This window comes from Giraffa tippelskirchi, chromosome 5 (assembly GCF_054371585.1).
Source record: "Giraffa tippelskirchi isolate mGirTip1 chromosome 5, T2T-mGirTip1v1.2.pri, whole genome shotgun sequence".
Classification (NCBI taxonomy): domain Eukaryota; kingdom Metazoa; phylum Chordata; class Mammalia; order Artiodactyla; family Giraffidae; genus Giraffa; species Giraffa tippelskirchi.
In genome coordinates, this window is record NC_137279.1 from 48,309,693 (window position 1) to 48,328,190 (window position 18,498).

At 37.0% G+C, this 18,498-nt stretch overlaps 2 protein-coding genes across 7 annotated transcripts in view; both read right to left on the reverse strand.

Annotated features, from left to right (window-relative positions):
• The window catches only part of LOC145505125 (kinesin-like protein KIF28P), a 69,300-nt gene extending 57,824 nt beyond the window's left edge, over positions 1-11,476 (reverse strand). The window contains exons 1-2 of the mRNA XM_081486895.1: positions 11,270-11,476; positions 3,271-3,465 (exon numbers count right to left, since the gene is read on the reverse strand). Of these exons, the coding sequence (XP_081343021.1) occupies positions 3,271-3,465; positions 11,270-11,476 (402 nt within the window). The remainder of the gene's footprint in view (positions 1-3,270; positions 3,466-11,269) is intronic.
• A 20-nt stretch (positions 11,477-11,496) lies between these two features.
• AHCTF1 (AT-hook containing transcription factor 1) overlaps positions 11,497-18,498 on the reverse strand; it is an 84,577-nt gene continuing 77,575 nt past the window's right edge. For all 6 annotated transcript variants that reach the window (XM_081486893.1, XM_081486892.1, XM_081486889.1 and 3 more), the window contains exons 34-36: positions 16,031-16,164; positions 14,880-14,962; positions 11,497-12,764 (exon numbers count right to left, since the gene is read on the reverse strand). In XM_081486893.1, the coding sequence (XP_081343019.1) occupies positions 12,575-12,764; positions 14,880-14,962; positions 16,031-16,164 (407 nt within the window). In that variant the 3' untranslated portion in view covers positions 11,497-12,574. The remainder of the gene's footprint in view (positions 12,765-14,879; positions 14,963-16,030; positions 16,165-18,498) is intronic.

Consider the following 18,498-nt stretch of genomic DNA (forward strand, 5'->3'; position numbering starts at 1 on the left):
CTTCTCAGGTGGCTCAGTGGTAAAGAATCCTCTTGCCAATACAGGAGACACAGGAGATGGAGGGCTCAATCCCTAGGTAGGAAAGATCCAGTGGAAGAGAAACTGGCAACCTATTCCAGTATTCTTGCCTAGAGAACCCCATGGACAGAGGAGCCTGGCGAGCTGGAGTCCATTGGGTCACAAAGAGTTGGATACAACTAAGCACGCATTTAGCATAGGGAAATTCTATCAATTCTTGTATATTGATCTTGGTTAACAAACTTATTCACTGTAGTAGCTTTTCCTCCTCTTTTTTGGCAGATTCCTTAGGGCTTTTTTCATAGATAATTATGTTATCTGCAAGTAGTTATACTTCTTCATTTTCAATCTGCGTATCATTCATTTCCTATTAATTGCCTTATTGCCCTGGCTGGGGCCTGCAGTGGCTGTTATATAGAAATAATGAGATTGGACCTCCTTGCCTTGTCCCCACTCTGAGGGGCAACACATTCAGTGTTTCACCATCAAATGTGATTTTACTTATGTATTTGAGGGAAGTTCTATTTCTAAGAGGCTCCCTCCTATTTTAAATTTGCTGAGAGTTTTTATCATGACTGGGTGTTGAATTTCGTCAATTGCTTTTTCTGCATCTGATCATATATTTTTTCCCCCTCCTGATTCTGTTCATATGATGAATTACATTGATATTCATATGTTAAACTGATATAAAGTCCCACTTTATAATAATGTATTTTAAAAAATATACTGTTGGATTCTATTTGCTAAAATTTTGTTAATAATGTTTGTGTCTATGTTCATGAAGAAGGGTATTGATCTGTAGTGTGTTTTGTAGTATTTGGCTGGGTTTTGGTGTAATATTGGCTTCAAAAATGAATGGTCCTTCTATCATCTTCAAGATTTTTTTTTTTTTTCTGAATTATCATTATTTCTTCCTTTAGTAGAATTCACAGAAAAGTCCTCTGGGCTTAGGTTTTGGGGGCAGAAGCTAAACTATACATTCCTTTAATAGATATAGGGACACTTGAGTTGTCTATTTTTGTGTGGACTTCAGTAGATTGTGTCCATTTCATCTATGTTGTTAAGTTTATTGGCATTAAGTTGCTCACAATATTCTCTTATTATTTTTTAATGTCTGTAAGGAATGTAGCGACTTCTCTGTTTCATTTCTCATCTTCGTACTTTGTATCTTTTCTCCTTTCTCCCAGGTTTTGGTTTCACTGATTTTCCTCTATTATTTTACTGTCTTATATTAGTCTTTTTTAGTCCCTTTCTTGTTTTTTCTATACTTTGATTTTTCTAAATTCTTAGGTGGAGGAAGCCTAGACTGTTGATTTGAGATTGTTCTCTAATGTTCTCACTTAATGCTCTAAGCCCTGATTTGGCTGCATTCCACAAATTTTGATAAATATTTTGGTTTTCATTCAGTTCAAAAAATTTACTAATTTCCTATATTCTTTATTCCGTGACCTATGGATTATTTAGAAGACTGTCATTTTCTAAATATTAGTGGAGTTTCCTAATAACTTTCAGTCATTCCTTTCTAGTATAATTCCATTGTGGTCAGAGAAGATACTTTGTATGATTTCAGTTATCTTACATCTATTGGGACTAGTTTTATGATCCAGAATATAATTTACCATAAAGTTCCATGCTCACTTGAAAAAAGTGTGTAGTGCTGCGGTTGAATGGAGGGTAGCAAAATTGTTCTATAGCTGTCAATTAGGTTGATAATATTGTTCTGGTCTTCTATAATATTGATTTGGGGTTATTTGCTCTTACTCAGAGAGGAGTGAGGAAGTCACCAATCAATGGTAGATTTGAATATTTCTCTTTCAGTGTCCATCAGCTTCTGCTTTGTGTACTTTGAAGTTCTGTTAATAAGTACATACCCGCTTAGGATGGTATGTATGAAATATTTCTTGTTCTGAAGTCTACTTTGTGTGATGTAAATATAGCATCTGTAGTTTTTTTCTTCTTAGTGTTAACATGAGTATCTATTTATTTATATTTAAATTGTGTTTGTGTAGACAGATATGGGCTTCCCAGGTGGCTCAGTGATAAAGAACCTGCCCGCCAATGCAGGAGATACAGGAGATTCAGGTTGTGTCCCTGGGTCAGGAAGATTCCCCTAGAGTAGGAACTGGCAGCCTCCTTCAGTATTCTTGCCTGGAGAATCCCTTGGACAGAGGAGCCTGGTGGCTACATTCCCATGGGGTTGCAAACACTGGGATGCAACTGAGCACGCACACACTTAAGATGTCATAGTTGGATCCAGCTTTTCCTTTCCAATCTGATTATCTGTACCATCTAATTGGCATGTTTATTTACACCTGATAAAATAACCAATGGTTGGGATTAAATCTACTATCTTGCTATTTGTATTCTGCTTATTTCATCTCCTCTTTGTTTTTCCCTCCCACTCTTTTCCTGCCATGCTCCAAGTTTCTTTCATAATTTCATTTTCCCATGGTTGACTCATTAGTTATACTTTTGTTCATTGAATTTTTTATTGATTGCTCTAGGACAGTGGTTCCCAAAGTGCATTCCAAGGAGACCTATGAAATTCTTTCAGTGAGTTTGTGAAGTCAGAACAATTTGACAGAGTATTTTTAGGGGTGGTTTAATAAAGGCTATAATCTTTGAGCTGAGTTTTCAAAGATGAGTAGGTAGACAAGAAGAACAGAGAGAAAAGGTTGGGAGGAAATGAACAGAGTCTCAGTGACTTGTGGGAAAACCTCAAGCATACATGTAACTGGAGTCATAGAAGGAATAAGGCGAGACCAAAAATACTTGGAGAAATTATGGTTGAAATTTTTTCAAAATGGAAATTACATAGATTTAGGCAGGTTAATGAGCTCTATCCACTTTGAAATGACTACTTTTCCTTTGTACCATGTTGTATCCCACATATATTATTATAGAAACTGTAACATTTGAATGCACTTTTTTGCCTGTCTCCCTACACCAAATTCTGAGCAGCTTTCAGGCAGAATAGTGTATGGCACATGGTAAATACTTGATAAACCAAAATATTCAAATGCCAAGTGCCACACAAGTTTGGCTTATTTTGCTTATATCAGAGAGGAAAATATAATTGACTTGACCAATATTCCTTTTTCAAAACATGTAAATACATCAAAAATAACAGACTTAGTGTCTAAAAAATTATTTAGGCAACAGCTACATTTTTGGACCTCATAAAAAATCAATGTACTAATATATTGTTAACACTTAAAAAAATTCCATTGATGCTATTTTAAAGTAATTTACCTGGCCTGCAAATTTACTGCCAGGATCAGCTGAAATAAACAAACCATCTTTATCCTTTTGAAACCCATCGTGAGACCAATATGCCAGGTCAAAAGTAAACATCTTCGTATGTCCTGGATTCTTAGGGTCTTGTATAATGGTGGTGGTCCTGGAATGCATGGAAATCACACATTTGCTCCCAGAATTCTTCTCTCTCTATAGTCAAATCACAAATTTGAGTCAATCATTATAGTTTTCCTGTCATCCAATTTTTTTGCAGGTCTTTACATCTAGTAAGAAATTAAGCCAATAACTTACCGCTCATTCATTTTGTTCTCCAATTATGTTATTCTTAGCAGCTGTTATGACAACAGTTGCTGTTATGAGTCCTCGGAATTTTTGAAAGACTTGTCTCTAGTCATATTAACTTTCTGAGAATAGCATATCTAACACTCAACTATGCTAATAGCATAAACTATAGCATCAGAGATCCATTCCCAACATGACAACGTAAGACGCTCCACTGTCCCACTCTCCAACAAAACTGGTTAAAAGTATTAATAAAAAAAATGAAAATGAAAAAAAAAAGGAAATGGAAATGGTCCTAAGAGCGAACAGCCAATGAAGAAAGATCTATTCAAGAAATCTATCAAAATTTGGTAAGAAAGGACAGTCCATGGTGTTTAAGCAAGACTATTCCTTCTCTCTCCACTGTCAGCTCAGCCAAGGAGAGACAACTCCAGACTGCTGGAGCTGAGAGCACAGGGCTCCCTTTCTCCCTGGGTCCCAGGAGGGATTTCTTCCTGGGAGGAGAATGTCGGCATTTCTCACCCTGCCCCCTTGTACCTGTGACTGAGGCTTCATGTGGGAAAGTATGGGTGAGAGGTGGGAGCTCCTTCTTTTACCCAGTTTCCACACATGGAACAGAGACTCTACTTTGGTTGCAGCATACTAAAAATACTGGGGCACTGATCACACTTGCCCTGGCTCCCAAGGTGGTGGTTCTTTGCCAGGAGAGACAAGCTGAGACGAATGCAGGTTGCTGTTCCACATTCACCAAACACTGGGCTTCTGGAGCAGGGCCATCATACAGAGTAGCTTCCTTGTGTCACCACCCACAAATCCAGAGCCCTGGTTTAGAGATCTTGCCTGGGCACTTAACCTCTTTCCAAAGGAACTGACTTTATTTGCCCCCTTGGAGAAGTTCAACACTAAGAGCACTCTTAAGAACAGAGGTGGCTGTGATGAAGGGCAATTCGGAAATTCTAAATAACAGGTTAAAGTACAGGTTCTCTGGTTTGGCTTCCCTCGTGGCTCAGATGGTAGAGAATCGGCCTGCAATGCAGGAGACCTGGGTTCAATCCCTGGGTAGAAAGATCCCCTGGAGAAGGATATGGCAACCCACTCCAGTATTCTTGCCTGGGGAAATTCCATGGACAGAGGAGCCTGGAGAGCTACATGGGGTCGCAAAGAGTCGGACACAACTGAGTGACTTTCACTTTTTTTGTCTGGTTTGCTGGGGAGGAACCCACCTGGATTCAGAAAAAATATCAATCACTGCTCTCAGAAACTAATCCTTTAAAAGGAAGCAGAATTTGATTGAAATAGTTCGTAGAGCAATTTATGCCCCTGGTCATTGTTGAAAACAGAGCATCAGTCGGCAATCAGTGGACTTTAGTTTGGCGTGGTCAAGAGAGGAAAGGGGGCCCTACAAAAACTGTTACTACCCCACAGTGACCGGGTAGGAGATAAGACTTCACTAAAATAATCCAGCCAATCACTAAACAAATGGTGGGAAAGTTCATACAAGTAGTTTTATCCAGGCTTCAGAAGCAGCAATAGGCCTTTGACTGATTAGAGACCCTGAAAGGAATTATATGCCAAACTGCTGACAGGCAGGAACGCTGAAAGTAGGTCTTGAGAACCAACAGTTAAGGCAATAAATAACATGAACGGGAACAAGTCACAAAACTTCCTGGGTTTTGGGAATCTGGTCAGTTCCCAGGGATCAGTGAACATTCTGAGACTTACGACTAGAAATATGAACATTTAACACAATAGCCAAAGCTGCATATTTGCACATAAGCTGATGACTACCAGCCAGCCTGCAGCTTGGTGATAAAAGCAGGACTCCTTTGGATGGCACCCTCAAGTCTCACCCATAGAATGGATGTACTGCCTGAGACCTTCAAACTGGGGACTCCAGATTGCTCTTCCAAGGACCTCCCAGTGTTCCTTAACTCTGGATGTAGGTGTTCTCCCAATTTGGTGACGTATATGGATACTATTTCCTGCTATACTGCTTGTGGATCTTCCAATTGGGGCTGTGGCTTGAATCTGGACGTAGCGTTTCTCCAATTTGGTGATGAGGGGTGGGAAGACCAGCACTCAGATTTGCTACAATGGATTATCTAAAATGTCCAGTCTGTCCAATAAAAAACTGTGACTGCAAAGAAATAGGCAACTAAGATCCATACACTGGAAGGGAAGCTGGCAACAGCAACTGAGAGTGATCAGATGCAGGAGTTACCAGAAAAGTAAAAACTATAAATATATTCACAGCACTGAAGAAAACCAGATTAAGGAAATAAAGGAAAGATTATAAAGGAATAATATAAACAATTGATTACATTAGATAATTTAGATGAAATGGACAAATTCTTAGACATCAAGTACGAAAAACTCAAGAAGAAATAAACAATTTGAATAGACCCGTAACAAATGAAGAGATTGTAGTAAAAACAAAACCACTCATGAACAAATGGCTAGACTGCTTGATTCTATCAAACATTTACAGAATACCAATTCTTCATAAACTCTTCCAAAACACAGAAGAGGGAATACTTCCTAACTTATTTTTACGAAGCCAGTATTACCCTGATACTAAACAGAGACAAACGTATCTCAAGAAACTCTTGTAAGATACTGCAAGAATCCTCAACAAATCATTACTAACATGAATCCTGCAACATATAAATAGAATTATACATCATAACCAAATGACATTTATCCTAGGGATGCAAGATTGGGTTTAACATCTGAAAACGTTTCTATTGTTTCAATTTTATGACCTTTGACATCCATGAATTCATAGAGATAGCAAACAAGTTAACCTTTCATGCATATCAACCTATCTGAAGGCCACATCCCAAGCACCTCCTTTATCTCACACCCCAAGCCAGTGTTTCTCCCAACTCACATTACCCCAGAACCAGGTACCTGACAACTAGGCTGCACCTGACCAACTGAAGTCTAGAGTCCATGGAAATTACACTAACTATTCACTCCTAAAATTGCTCAAAGCTGCCTACTGTGCCTTGCCCATTCCTTCCTGTGGAAACCACAATAAGGGTGTGGGCCAGGCATCCTTTTCTCCAGCCTTCTGACCAACTCTGAAACTTCCCTGTATGGCTACGTGGAATGCTCCTTTCTCTTGAAAATTATAAGGCAGTGATCACTGAATCCGTCACCTTATTACATCTGATTAAAAACAAATCTTGGGTACACTTTAATAATGATCAATGTAATACGTATCAATAGAATAAAAAAAACCACATATCATCTCAACATGTAGAAAATGCATCTGACAAAATTCAACACCCTTTCATGATAAACACACTCAGAACACATCAGCAACAGAATGGGCCTTCCTCAATCTCCTAAGGGGCAACTATGAAAAACTCATGACTACTATCATACTGAACACTCAAGACTGAGTATTACTCTCTAAGATCAGGAAGAAGACAAGGATTTCTACTCTTGATGTTTCTATTCAACATTGCATGGGAGGGTCTAGCCAGGGAAATTAAGCAAGAAAAGGAAACAAAAGCATCCAGATAAGAAAGGAAGAAGTAAAATGATAGCTATTTGCAGATGATATGATCTTAGAAAATCCTGAGGAATCCACTAGCAACTATTACAACTAATAAATGAGTTCAGTGAGGTTGCAGAATGTAAAATCAATATACAATAATAGACTGTTTTTATACACTTTAAACAATCTGAAAACGAAATTAAGACAATTTCATTTCTAGTACTACCACAAAGAATAAAATACTTAAGAACAAGGTTAACAAAAGAAGTACAAAACATACCCTGAATGCCTCAAAACATTGCTGGAAGAATCTAAAGATCTAAAATTTAGAAAAACACCCCATTTCATAGATCGAAGGAATTGGCATTATTGCAGGCAGATTCTTTACCATCTGAGAAACCAGGGAAGCCTATTATTAGGAGAAAAATCCCCAAACGGATGTACATTCAATTCAGCTCTATCAAAAGCCCACTTTCTTTGTAGAAATTAACAAGCTGATTGTAAAATTCATATGGACCTGACAGGCATCCAGAATAGCCAAAATCTTCAATCTTCAAAAAGAAAAAAGTAGGATTCACACCAATCTCACAATTTAGTACAACCAACAGTGATCAAGAGAGTATGGCACTGGCATAATGACAGACATACAGATTAATATAATAAAGTGGAGAGTCCAGATACAAATCCAAACATCTATGATCAACTGATTTTCAACAAGGCTGCCAAAATGAAGAATGGCCTTTACAAGGAATGGCACTGGGAAAACTCGATGGTCACCCACAGAAGAATGACCTTGGATCATTACTTCCATGATATATAAAAAGCAAGTCAAAATGGACCAAAGACCTAAATGTAAGAGCTAAAACTAAGATAGAAAATATAAATCTTCATGACATTGGAGTGGGCAAAGAGAGATAAAATACCAAAAGCACAATTTTAAAAAATGGACTTCGTCAAAATTAAAAATGTTTGTGCTTCAAATGATGAAAATATAACCCTTTGAATGGGAGAAAACTTGCCAAGTTGTGTATCTAATAAGAAATTGTAACTAGAATATGTAAAGAACAGCCCAATATAAAAAGTCCAATTTAAAAATGAACAAAGGATCAGAATGGACATTTTCCCAAGGAAGATACACTAATAGGCAATAGTACATGAAAAGATCCACGACATCATTAGTTATCAGGAAGATGCAAATCAAAAAACCATGATATACCACTTCACACCAACTAGAATGGCTATAATGAAGTAAGATAAGTGTTGGCCTGGATTGGAAAACTGAAACCCTCATACACTGCTAGTAGGAATATAAAATTTTCCAAGTAGGTGCAGCTGCTTGGAAAAGTCTTGACAATTTCTTAAAAGATTATACAGTTACTAAATGACTCAGCAATTCCATGCATAGGTATATAACAAAAAGAAATGAAAACTTGTGTCCACACAAAAACGTGTAAACAAATATTTATAGCAGCATGATTCATAATAGCTAACAGCTAACAGGTGGAAACCACCCTGACATTCACTGAGGAATGGATGAACACAATGTGGTATATCCATACAATGGAATGTTATCCAGCCATAAAGAAATGAACTTGTGATACAACATATATGACACGACATAAAAATATCATGTTGTATCATATGATACAACATAGATAAACCTTGAAAACATTATGCTGAAAGAAGCCAGTCACAAAAGACTATATAATTCTATTGATATGAATTGTACACAACAGGGAAATATACAGAAACAGAAATTAGCTTAATGGTTGTTTAGGACTAGGGGAATGAGGTGATTAAAAACGTTATAAATCCGATCATGGTGATGATTGCATTTATTTGTGAATACATTAAAAGTCACTGAATTATACACCATAAGTGAGCTAAATGTATACTATGTAAATTATCTCAATAAAACCATTTAAAAGGTGGCTCAGATTGTAAAGAATCTGCCTGCAATATGGGAGACCCGGGTTCAATCCCTGGGTTGGGAAGATACCCTTTAGAAGGGAATGGTAACCCACTCCTGTATTCTTACTTGGAGAATCCCATGGACAGAGGAGTCTGGTAGGCTATAGTCTGTGGGGTTGCAAGGAGTCAGATACTGAGTGACTAACACAATAGTGAAAATAACTACAGCAGCTAATATTAAAAGTAGTTACTTGTCAAACATTGTGCCCAGTAATTTACAGATTACTTCAACTAGTGTTTCTAACAGCAGTCCTGTGACATATCAATATCTCTATTTTAGACTTAAGGAAATCAAGGCTCAGAGCTTAAAACCTTGCTCAAAGCCACACAGTAAGTAAGGGATAAAGTCAGGTTTTGAACTCAAGTTCATCTGACTTCAAAGGCTCCTGACAGTCGGGACTTCCTTGGTAGTCCAGTGGTTAAGAATCCACCCCGAGGGACATGGGTTTCATCCTTGACCCATCCTGGAAGATCTTACATTCTGCCAGCAACTAAGCTTGTGTGCTGAAACTACTGAGGCAGTGCTCTAAAGCCTGCAAGTCGCAACTACTGAAGCCCACAGCTCCAGAGCCATGCTCCGCAACAAGAAGTCCACACGCTGCACCTAGAGTAGCCCCAACTTGCTGCAACTAGAGAAAGCTCACACTGCAACAAAAAGCACAGAAACACAGAACCCATGCACTGCAACAAAGACCCAGTATGCCCCCGGAACCCCAAAGGCTCCTGACAGCCATTGTCTTACAACAAAGTTAAGTCTCATAAAATTGGATTTCTGATCCCACAGTGAAAACAAGACTGGATATGAAGTTAGAGAACTAGGCAGGGTCTAGGTCACCAAGGCGGTTTAACAGTTTTCCAGATGTGATCCGTAATTACCCCCAAACCATTTCCTGAATTCATTTTCTTTCCTCTTACTATTCCAGTCTAAGATAATCAACTTTGGTGGTAGATATGAATCAAAGGGGACCTAATTATGTAATTGTTTTACTGCCCATTTCTATATCCTAGTTAACTGTCCTTCAGTGTGGTCATTTAATTTACTGATCGCAAGTTAACTCTTTGACATGTTTTGAATCTGTTCCCTGAGAAACTATGCCACTTTAGAAACCTTAATTAGGGGCTACACTTAAGTGAGACATCACTACACTTGTGTCTAGTTATAAAGTTATCTAACCATATGTCTGCCTGACTCCTCAAGTATTTTCTGCAACATAGAGGAATGTTAAGGGACAAGACAGAATTGATATCAACTGAATATGTGCAAAGCAATATTTTGTATTAATGGATGAGAGTAAAAGGAGCAAACTATTCAAGTGGGAAAGTAGATGTAATAATATGCAGTCATCATTACACTGTATCCCATTCAGAGTTCCTTATTATCAAATAAGCCTTTGCCTGTTGTTTCAGCATACCCTTATCCAAATCTTATTTATCTCCTTTATGGCCATCTCAAATTCTTCTAGCTCCAAGAAGTCTTTAAGTTCTGTGCAAGCAGAATGAACTGTACCCAATCTTTCTCTGGGTGCCAAGATGATTCACCTTATCACAGTACATATTGCTATAAATCATTAACATACATAAGACTATACGCTGCTGGAGAACAGGGACTTTCCTATCCTCAGTTTCTAGTTCAGTGTTTGATCCACAACAAATAAGCACAAGTCCGCTGAATGGATCAACTGAACTGTTCACAATTATCTTAAATTCAACTATTCCACTGATAATCAAAGACAGGCAATTGCTAAAAGTCAGTAAGTATAACTCATATTTTATCCTAAAATGTTGTATCAACAGTTTAATGACTGCTATTTTTGTAAAAAGTTATACAAATACAATTATACATAAAAGCATATAAAATACATAGAGTTCATTCAGAACTGGAAATTGTTTGCTTATGATCTGTTGTTTTGGAGGGGGCGGAAGTACATTATTAAAAATACATAGCACATGTCTATATTCACCAAACTGCATTGGTTTAAAAAATTATTGACAAACATTTTTCTTGTCAATTTTTTTCTTTTATTGTGCTACTTGTGCAAAGGAATGAAATTGTTTTCTGAATTATGTTTAATTTAGATCTTTAAATTACTCATTTAACAAGTTCATTTAAATAAATTTAATATTCGGTAAAGGACAAGCGGCTTCAATACAAGTTTGATAATTATTATTTAAAAAATTAATAAATGAAAGTCATAGTCAAACTTTCAACAAGGCAATGTAACATTTATCACTAACCTGACTAAAAGGCCGCACTCGTACTGCTACTTTCACACTGTCAATACTTGGCATAGGCATTTTCATCATTTTCCCATTATTTGTATTGTTATTTGGTAGAAAAATAACGTAGAAGGTACACCGCTTATGCTTCACACTGAAACACTGAAAGCTTAGCCAACAAAAGCAGTCTATTTCTAGACAATCAATTATTAATGGTCCATTCATTACACACTATCAATTACCTGTTATAATTTTACAATACTTCTTTATTGATGAATTTGATAGCCCACATCAAGTATCACCACTTAATTGCACACAATCACATTGCAGAAAACAGAGTGGTTTTTCTTTTTCTTTTTCCACATCTACTCACACTCTTTACCCATCCTCAATACTCTGTGCCTGAGGTCCTGCGAGAATTTGTCATTTTAAAACCTGAATGTTAAGGGATTTCTGTGATTCAGTAGCAAGCTCCTTCACAGCAAGAATGTTTATAAAATTTGTTCAGACTTTTCATTCTATTAATATTAGGCACATACAAAGTGCACTGAATAGCCACGAAACAGCTTTTTTTAAAAAAAACATTTCCTTTCTTACTACTCAAACCCCTTTAAGAAGTTGCTAGGGAGCAGTGAACCGGTCAGTCTAATCTGGGTAATTAGTCTCTGAATAATTAAGAGACTTTAAAGATAATAGCCTTTAAGCTTGCTGAACAAGAAATGCCAACATTATATTTAATCAATGCATTACTTGGAAAATTACTAATTTGAGGTAGAATACACAAAATATGTTAAACTACAAAAAAGTGGCAAAATTACATGCCCATAATTCAATTTCAACATAGTAACAGCCTCCCTCAATTTAAGATTAGAAGTCTTAATCACAGAAGCAAAGTGCATAAATTATAAAATAGCAACTTAAAAAAAACAACAGTTCAGTCATCTTCAAACTGGTCTAATACTTAACTAAAGACAAAGAAAATGGAACCAATATCTACTAGCATATAAAATCATTATTAAAACAGAAATCCCCTCTCAAAAATCTAACAGACACAGACTACTGTAAAGTGTACTTTATTTAACATTCCAATAAGCCATATTTACATATTATATAAATGTATGAAGTCTTAATATAAAATAGAAAAAAACTGCCTGGACTAAAAGAATCACACTCCATATGGAGTTACTTTACTTATTGAAGACACTGTTTATAAAAATTTACAATAATTTATATAAATTATTTTCTTCCAAATTAATGATTTTTAATAATCCACACAATTCTGATGACTTTACAAATAGGTGTACATTAAAAAACTCGAAAAAATTACAGCATTTTTCTGCGTAGAACTTGCTTTGGAAAAGAGGACAACTTCTTCCTGCTCCTTCCAACAGTCTTTCCTGTTACTTCTGCAGTCTTTCTTGGTTTGCTCTTAACTCCATCAACTGGGCTTGCCAAGGGAGAAATTAGCTTAATTTCTACTGGAGGAGGTGACCAACTTTCTTTTTCTGTGTTTCTGAAATAAAGATATAACTCAAGTAAGAATAAACATGTTATAGTATAAAATGTAGTCCACTTCCCAATATATGAAGAAATCTTAGGTATTATCTTTTTCTAGTGCTTTCATTTTATAAAGGAGAAGTAAAATAAAACTTTAGTCAAATAAACTAATTTAAAGCAGAGTTAAAGATTTACATGATAGAAATTATTCTTTATGTTTGAGATCCTCAAAACAATTAGTTTGAATTTTCATTTAAATATTTCATATGTATTAATAAACACTACTGGTTTACAAGGAAGGGCCAAATACCAGTAGTCGGTCCATAGGAGAGCCCAGTAGGCCCATAAAATATATGAGAAATGGGAATTCTCAAATACCAGCAATTAGAAACTATGTATATATTTCATAATATGAAGTAGTTTTCCACATATACACAAAGCAAATTTATATGTAGTGTTATTAATTATAGTCAAAAGCTCCCATTAAATCAGTTTTTAAAGTAAGATAAAACCCACTCCAATATTCTTGCCTGGAGAATCCCATGGACGGAGGAGCCTGGTGGGCTACAGTCCATGGGGTCACAAAGAGTCAGACATGACTGAGCGACTAACACTTTCACTTTGAGTTTCATTCTCAGCTGGTTGCATCCACAAGAACTGTCCACTGGCATCTCAAAGTCAACCAACATGTCCCAGACTACAGAGTGCTGGAAAGAGCCAAGTATGTGGACTTAGAATCTAAAGATCAGGATTTGAATCCAGCTCTGTTCTTCCATAACTGAATAACTTGGAGCAAACCACTTAATCTCTCTGAGCCTCAGTTTCCTCCTTCCCAAAAGGGACATGCTAATACCTTGCCCGTGTAATGAAAGCAGAATAATAAACATGGAATTTGGGTAAACTGTAAAAAATAATAATAATAATAATAATAAAGATAAAATGAATTACTTTGTACTTTTATGAAATTCAACCATATCTAAGCAAAATATATCCGAAATGGGAGTAATTTTCCCATGGATGAAGTTTTAATTGCTAATAGTGACATAATCACAGGACTTTTATGTTTTTAATGACTTTTATTGATAGTTTTATCCCTCTTCACTAAAGGTGAAACACTGCACTCCCCTCCCCAAATTCATTGTAAAAAAACAAAGCTTTGTTGAGTATTCAACTACCCCCACCCTACTGTTCTTAGTCCGCAGTTGTGTCCGATTCTTTGTAACCCCATGGACTGTAGCCCCCCAGGTTCCTCTGTCCATGGGGATTCTCCAGGCAAGAATACTGGAGTGGACTGCATGCCCTCCTCCAGGGGATCTTCCCAACCCAGGAATCGAACCCAGGTCTCCCACACTGCAGGTGGATTTTTTACCATCTGAATCACCAGGGAAGCCCTTCACTCATCCTTTTTAAAGAAGGGGTTTTCATGATATGTTAAAAAGCATATTAAAAAGCAGAGAGATTACTTTACTGACAAAGATCTGTCTAGTCAAAGCTATGGTTTTTCCAGTAGTCTTGTATGGATGTGAGAGCTGGACTATAAAGAAAGCTGAGCACTGAAGAATTGATGCTTTTGATTTGTGGTGTTGGAGAAGACTCTTGAGAGTCCCTTGGACTGCAAGGAGATCCAACCAGTCCACCCTAAAGGAGATCAGTCCTGAATATTCATTGGTAGGACTAATGTTGAAGCTGAAACTCCAATACTTTGGTTACCTGATGCAAAGAACTGACTCACTGGAAAAGACCCTGATGCTGGGAAAGATTGAAGGCAGGAGGAGAAGGGGACGACAGGATGAGATGGCTGGATGGCATCACCAATCCAGTGGACATGAGTTTGGGTAAACTCTGGGAGTTGATGATGGACAGGGAGGCCTGGCGTGCTGGAGTCCATGGGGTTGCAAATAGTTGGACATGACTGAGGGACTGAACTGACTGACTGACTTTCATGCTATGTAAGAAAGTCACCTTCTGCAGCGAAATCTAACAACTACACAGAGGTAGTGCATATAAATAAATGCCCCAAAGAATGACCTTTTTCTGATGAGCTTCATTTCTCTTTTAAGTTGAGCCTCCATCAATATAATTTTAAGAAACAAGACTGAAAATAAAAATTACAGCCTAGAAAAAGTCTTACTTGCTTGCTTGTTTTGTTTTTGCAGTCCTGATTCTTTTCACTTGTTGCTTTCCCACAGTTTCAGTTGATTGACCATCATCTTCCTATGGGTTAAAATTTTTGAAAGATCAACATTAGCTAATTAAATATTCAAAATTTAAACTGAAAAAGTTCTATCCTTAGTCAAAGACTATAGCCAGACAGGGCTAAATGAATTTAACCTCAAAAAATAATCAAATGGACTATGTGTATTTTTTTGGTAGAAACCTTGGTCATCTAAGACAGCTCTTTATCCCTCATCCCCACACATTCATCTCCAAATCTTATCAACCTTATTCTGAAATATTTCCATTGTCCACTGCAGTGTTCCACTGCCTCTGTCCAAATCCAGGCTCTGGTTGCTGCATAAGGATTAGACCACCATCAAATATTTTTTCCTCCCTAGAATTCATTTTTCACTGAAATTACTTAAAACATGCACATGGTTATTTGCTAGCTTATCAACAGCCCCACCCCATCCTCATGCACTGCCAGGCCTCTGTGCTTTTGCAGCTGCTGTCCTCTCTTCCAGCAGTGCCTGTCTCCTTTACCTTCTGTCTGTAGCATTATCTGAGTATAAATGATTCTTATCATGCTGTGAAATAATTATTTGTATTTTTGCCACTTCAATTAAACTGAACTCCTGAAAAACAAGGAATCTGCCTGAATTATTTTTGCATCTTTGTCACTGCACAGTAATGGCTCATAGCAGAAAATTTAAGAAATGCTCATGAATTAAGATTGGTAAATATAAAGGTCTCATGCTCATACTTAATCCATAAACTATTTTAAATTTAGAATTACATGCAACTAGTCAACTCTGACACTCTCTCTCCAAGTGTGGTCTGTGGATGACACTCCAGGGGGTTTGGGACCTGCATTTTAAATAAATGCATTCAAATAATTCTTATGGGACACTACAGTTTTAAAACCTTTCCCCTAATAGGCAATTTCAATTGTAGCTGCCAATAATACACCAAGAGTAACATACCAATCTATCTTAAAGCTAGGATCCCCAAAAGCTAATTTTGGTCTTGGAGTATAAACACCTGCTGTTTTTAAAGAAGTTTATCTAGGAAGTACTGCTTAAAAAATAAAAAGCATGCATACAAATAAAACCATGCATTTCTTACCAGTCCATCTGTACGTTTGGATGTATTCAATGGGTTTTTCCGCCTGGTTCTTAAAGCAGGAGGTGAGGAGACAAATTGAGAAGGTAAGTCTGAAACTAATTCTTGCAGCTGTGCAGGAGCCTCTATTTTTTTAGCTAAAGAAAGGTAGAAACAAAGAACAAAACACCATATATATATATATATATATATAGATGCATTTTATACATATATACACACATATAAATTCAACTTGCAAAAAGTGCGATTAAGGGAAATAAAGCAAGGCACAATAAAAGAGGTGAGTGAGGTACAGTGTATTCGAAGGTTTGAAATAAGGTGAAATGAAGGTTTGTGGCAAGTCTACTATCGGTGCCATTTTTCCAACAGCATTTACTAACTTCGTATCTGTTTGGCACATTGTGGTAATTCTCGCAATATTTAAAACTTTTCCACTATTAACTATATTTGCTATGGTAATCAGTGATCTCTGATTGACTGTGGCAAAAAGATTAGACTCACTTAAAACTCAGATGATGATCAGCATTATTTTTCCAGTGAGCTATTTTTAATACTACCATACACTTAAAAGAATGTAGTATTGTGTAAACATGATTTTTATATGCCCTGGGAAACCAAGAAAGTTTGCGTGATCTGCTTTACTGTGATGTTCGCTTTATTATGATAGTAAGGAACATAATCTGCAAATATTTCCATGGTGTAACCTGTCGGTGTAACCTGAACTACTTTGTTCCTTAATTCCTACTTCTCTAGCTGCAAGGTTTTTATTTTAAAAAGCAGTTTTGTTTACAAAGTAGAGACTCAAACTCTCTTTCCTTCCAGCTCATTCTGAGCCAATTGTTCCAGGCAAGAGGAACAACAGAAACGTCCACAGCATAAAAGGAAAAAAGTAAGCAGAGAAAGTAATAATATAGAAAAACAGATTGATATGAAGAGATTCCACAGAAAAACAGAAACAGTTTAAGAATTAGTTGAAAATATGTAATTAAAAGTATTTATCACATTCTTGTCTCCATATTAATGGTGATTAGCAATGCAATTACGGAAGTGGCAGGGTACAGCTGAACCAGTCTGCCAGAAGTTAAATCCTAGCTTCTGGATTTATAAGCTGTGGTACCAAAAGCAAGTCACATAAACCTCTCTGTGCCTCAGTTGCTATAATATTCATAATAGTGCTTTAACATTAACTGTGAAGATTAAAGATTAGAATAATGTTAGTATATGGTAAGTGCTTTATACACGCTTGCATGTTATATTATTATTTAAAGAATATAAAGAATGTAATTTACCAATCTCTGAAAGAAAATTTCCAAATTATAGAGTTCAATATTATTTCATCTACTGGGACAATCAAGAGTTCTATAAAATGCCAAATGCTGCTCTTAAAGCATGTGATTCTTCGTAAAAGAAAAAAGAGGAGCAAGGTCAGAAATAAAAGTCCTCTCTGCTCCCAGCTGACAAATGGCATAAGTGGCACTGGTAGTAATTCTCTTTTGGAGGTAAAAAAACAGACAAACAAACTTATACTCTTTCTATAAAAATGATACTTTCTATTTTTCTCCTTCCAGGGTACCTGGAGCAACAGCTTCTTTGGCTTTTCAAAGACAAACTCATATTCCTCACAGAGTTTCCCTCTGCACCCAAAGGAACAAAACTTAAGGCCTAGGAAGTTCAAAAGTCCTATAGATTCAGTCCTATAGTAATGTACTGGTAAACAGCTTTCTGGGAAGGAATACAACAACAAAAACACAGCTCTGACTTCCAGCATTCGCCTATTTCAGTGCTATAAATGATCCATGGTTGGCTCAAAAAACATTCCTGAGTATTTAGCAATTGGCTCTCACCAGCCAGTAGGAATAGGCTCTAAGACACCACTATTTACTCATTATCTGGGTGTCATGGGTGTTCAGTTTTACTGAACTTCAATTTCTTCACTGTGGAAAAAAAGAATGCTGCTGCTGCTGCTAAGTCGCTTTAGTCGTGTCCGACTCTGTGCGACCCCATAGACGGCAGCCCACCAGGCTCCTTCGTCCCTGGGATTCTCCAGGCAAGAATATTGGAGTGGATTGACATTTCCTTCTCCAGTGCGTGAAAGTGAAAAGTGAAAGTGAAGTCGCTCAGTCGTGTCTGACTCTTCGCGACCCCATGGGCTGTAGCCTACCAGGCTCCTCCGTCCATGGGGTTTCCCAGGCAAGAGTACTGGAGTGGGGTGCCATTGCCTTCTCCTTTTACACATTATCAGTGTGTAAAAAACACAAAACCATGAACACTCAGGGTTCTGAGGACATTTTCCAGTATCTGAAAAATGCTCATGAAATAAGTAGGAGGTGGGAGGGGTAATATGTACACATACACACAAACTACTGCTCATTGGGTTTTATAAAAAAACAAACTATATATTCAGCTAGAAGGATATATAAGCAGATGTAAACAGTGGTTACTGGTCCTCTTGATGGCTAAATTAAGTATTT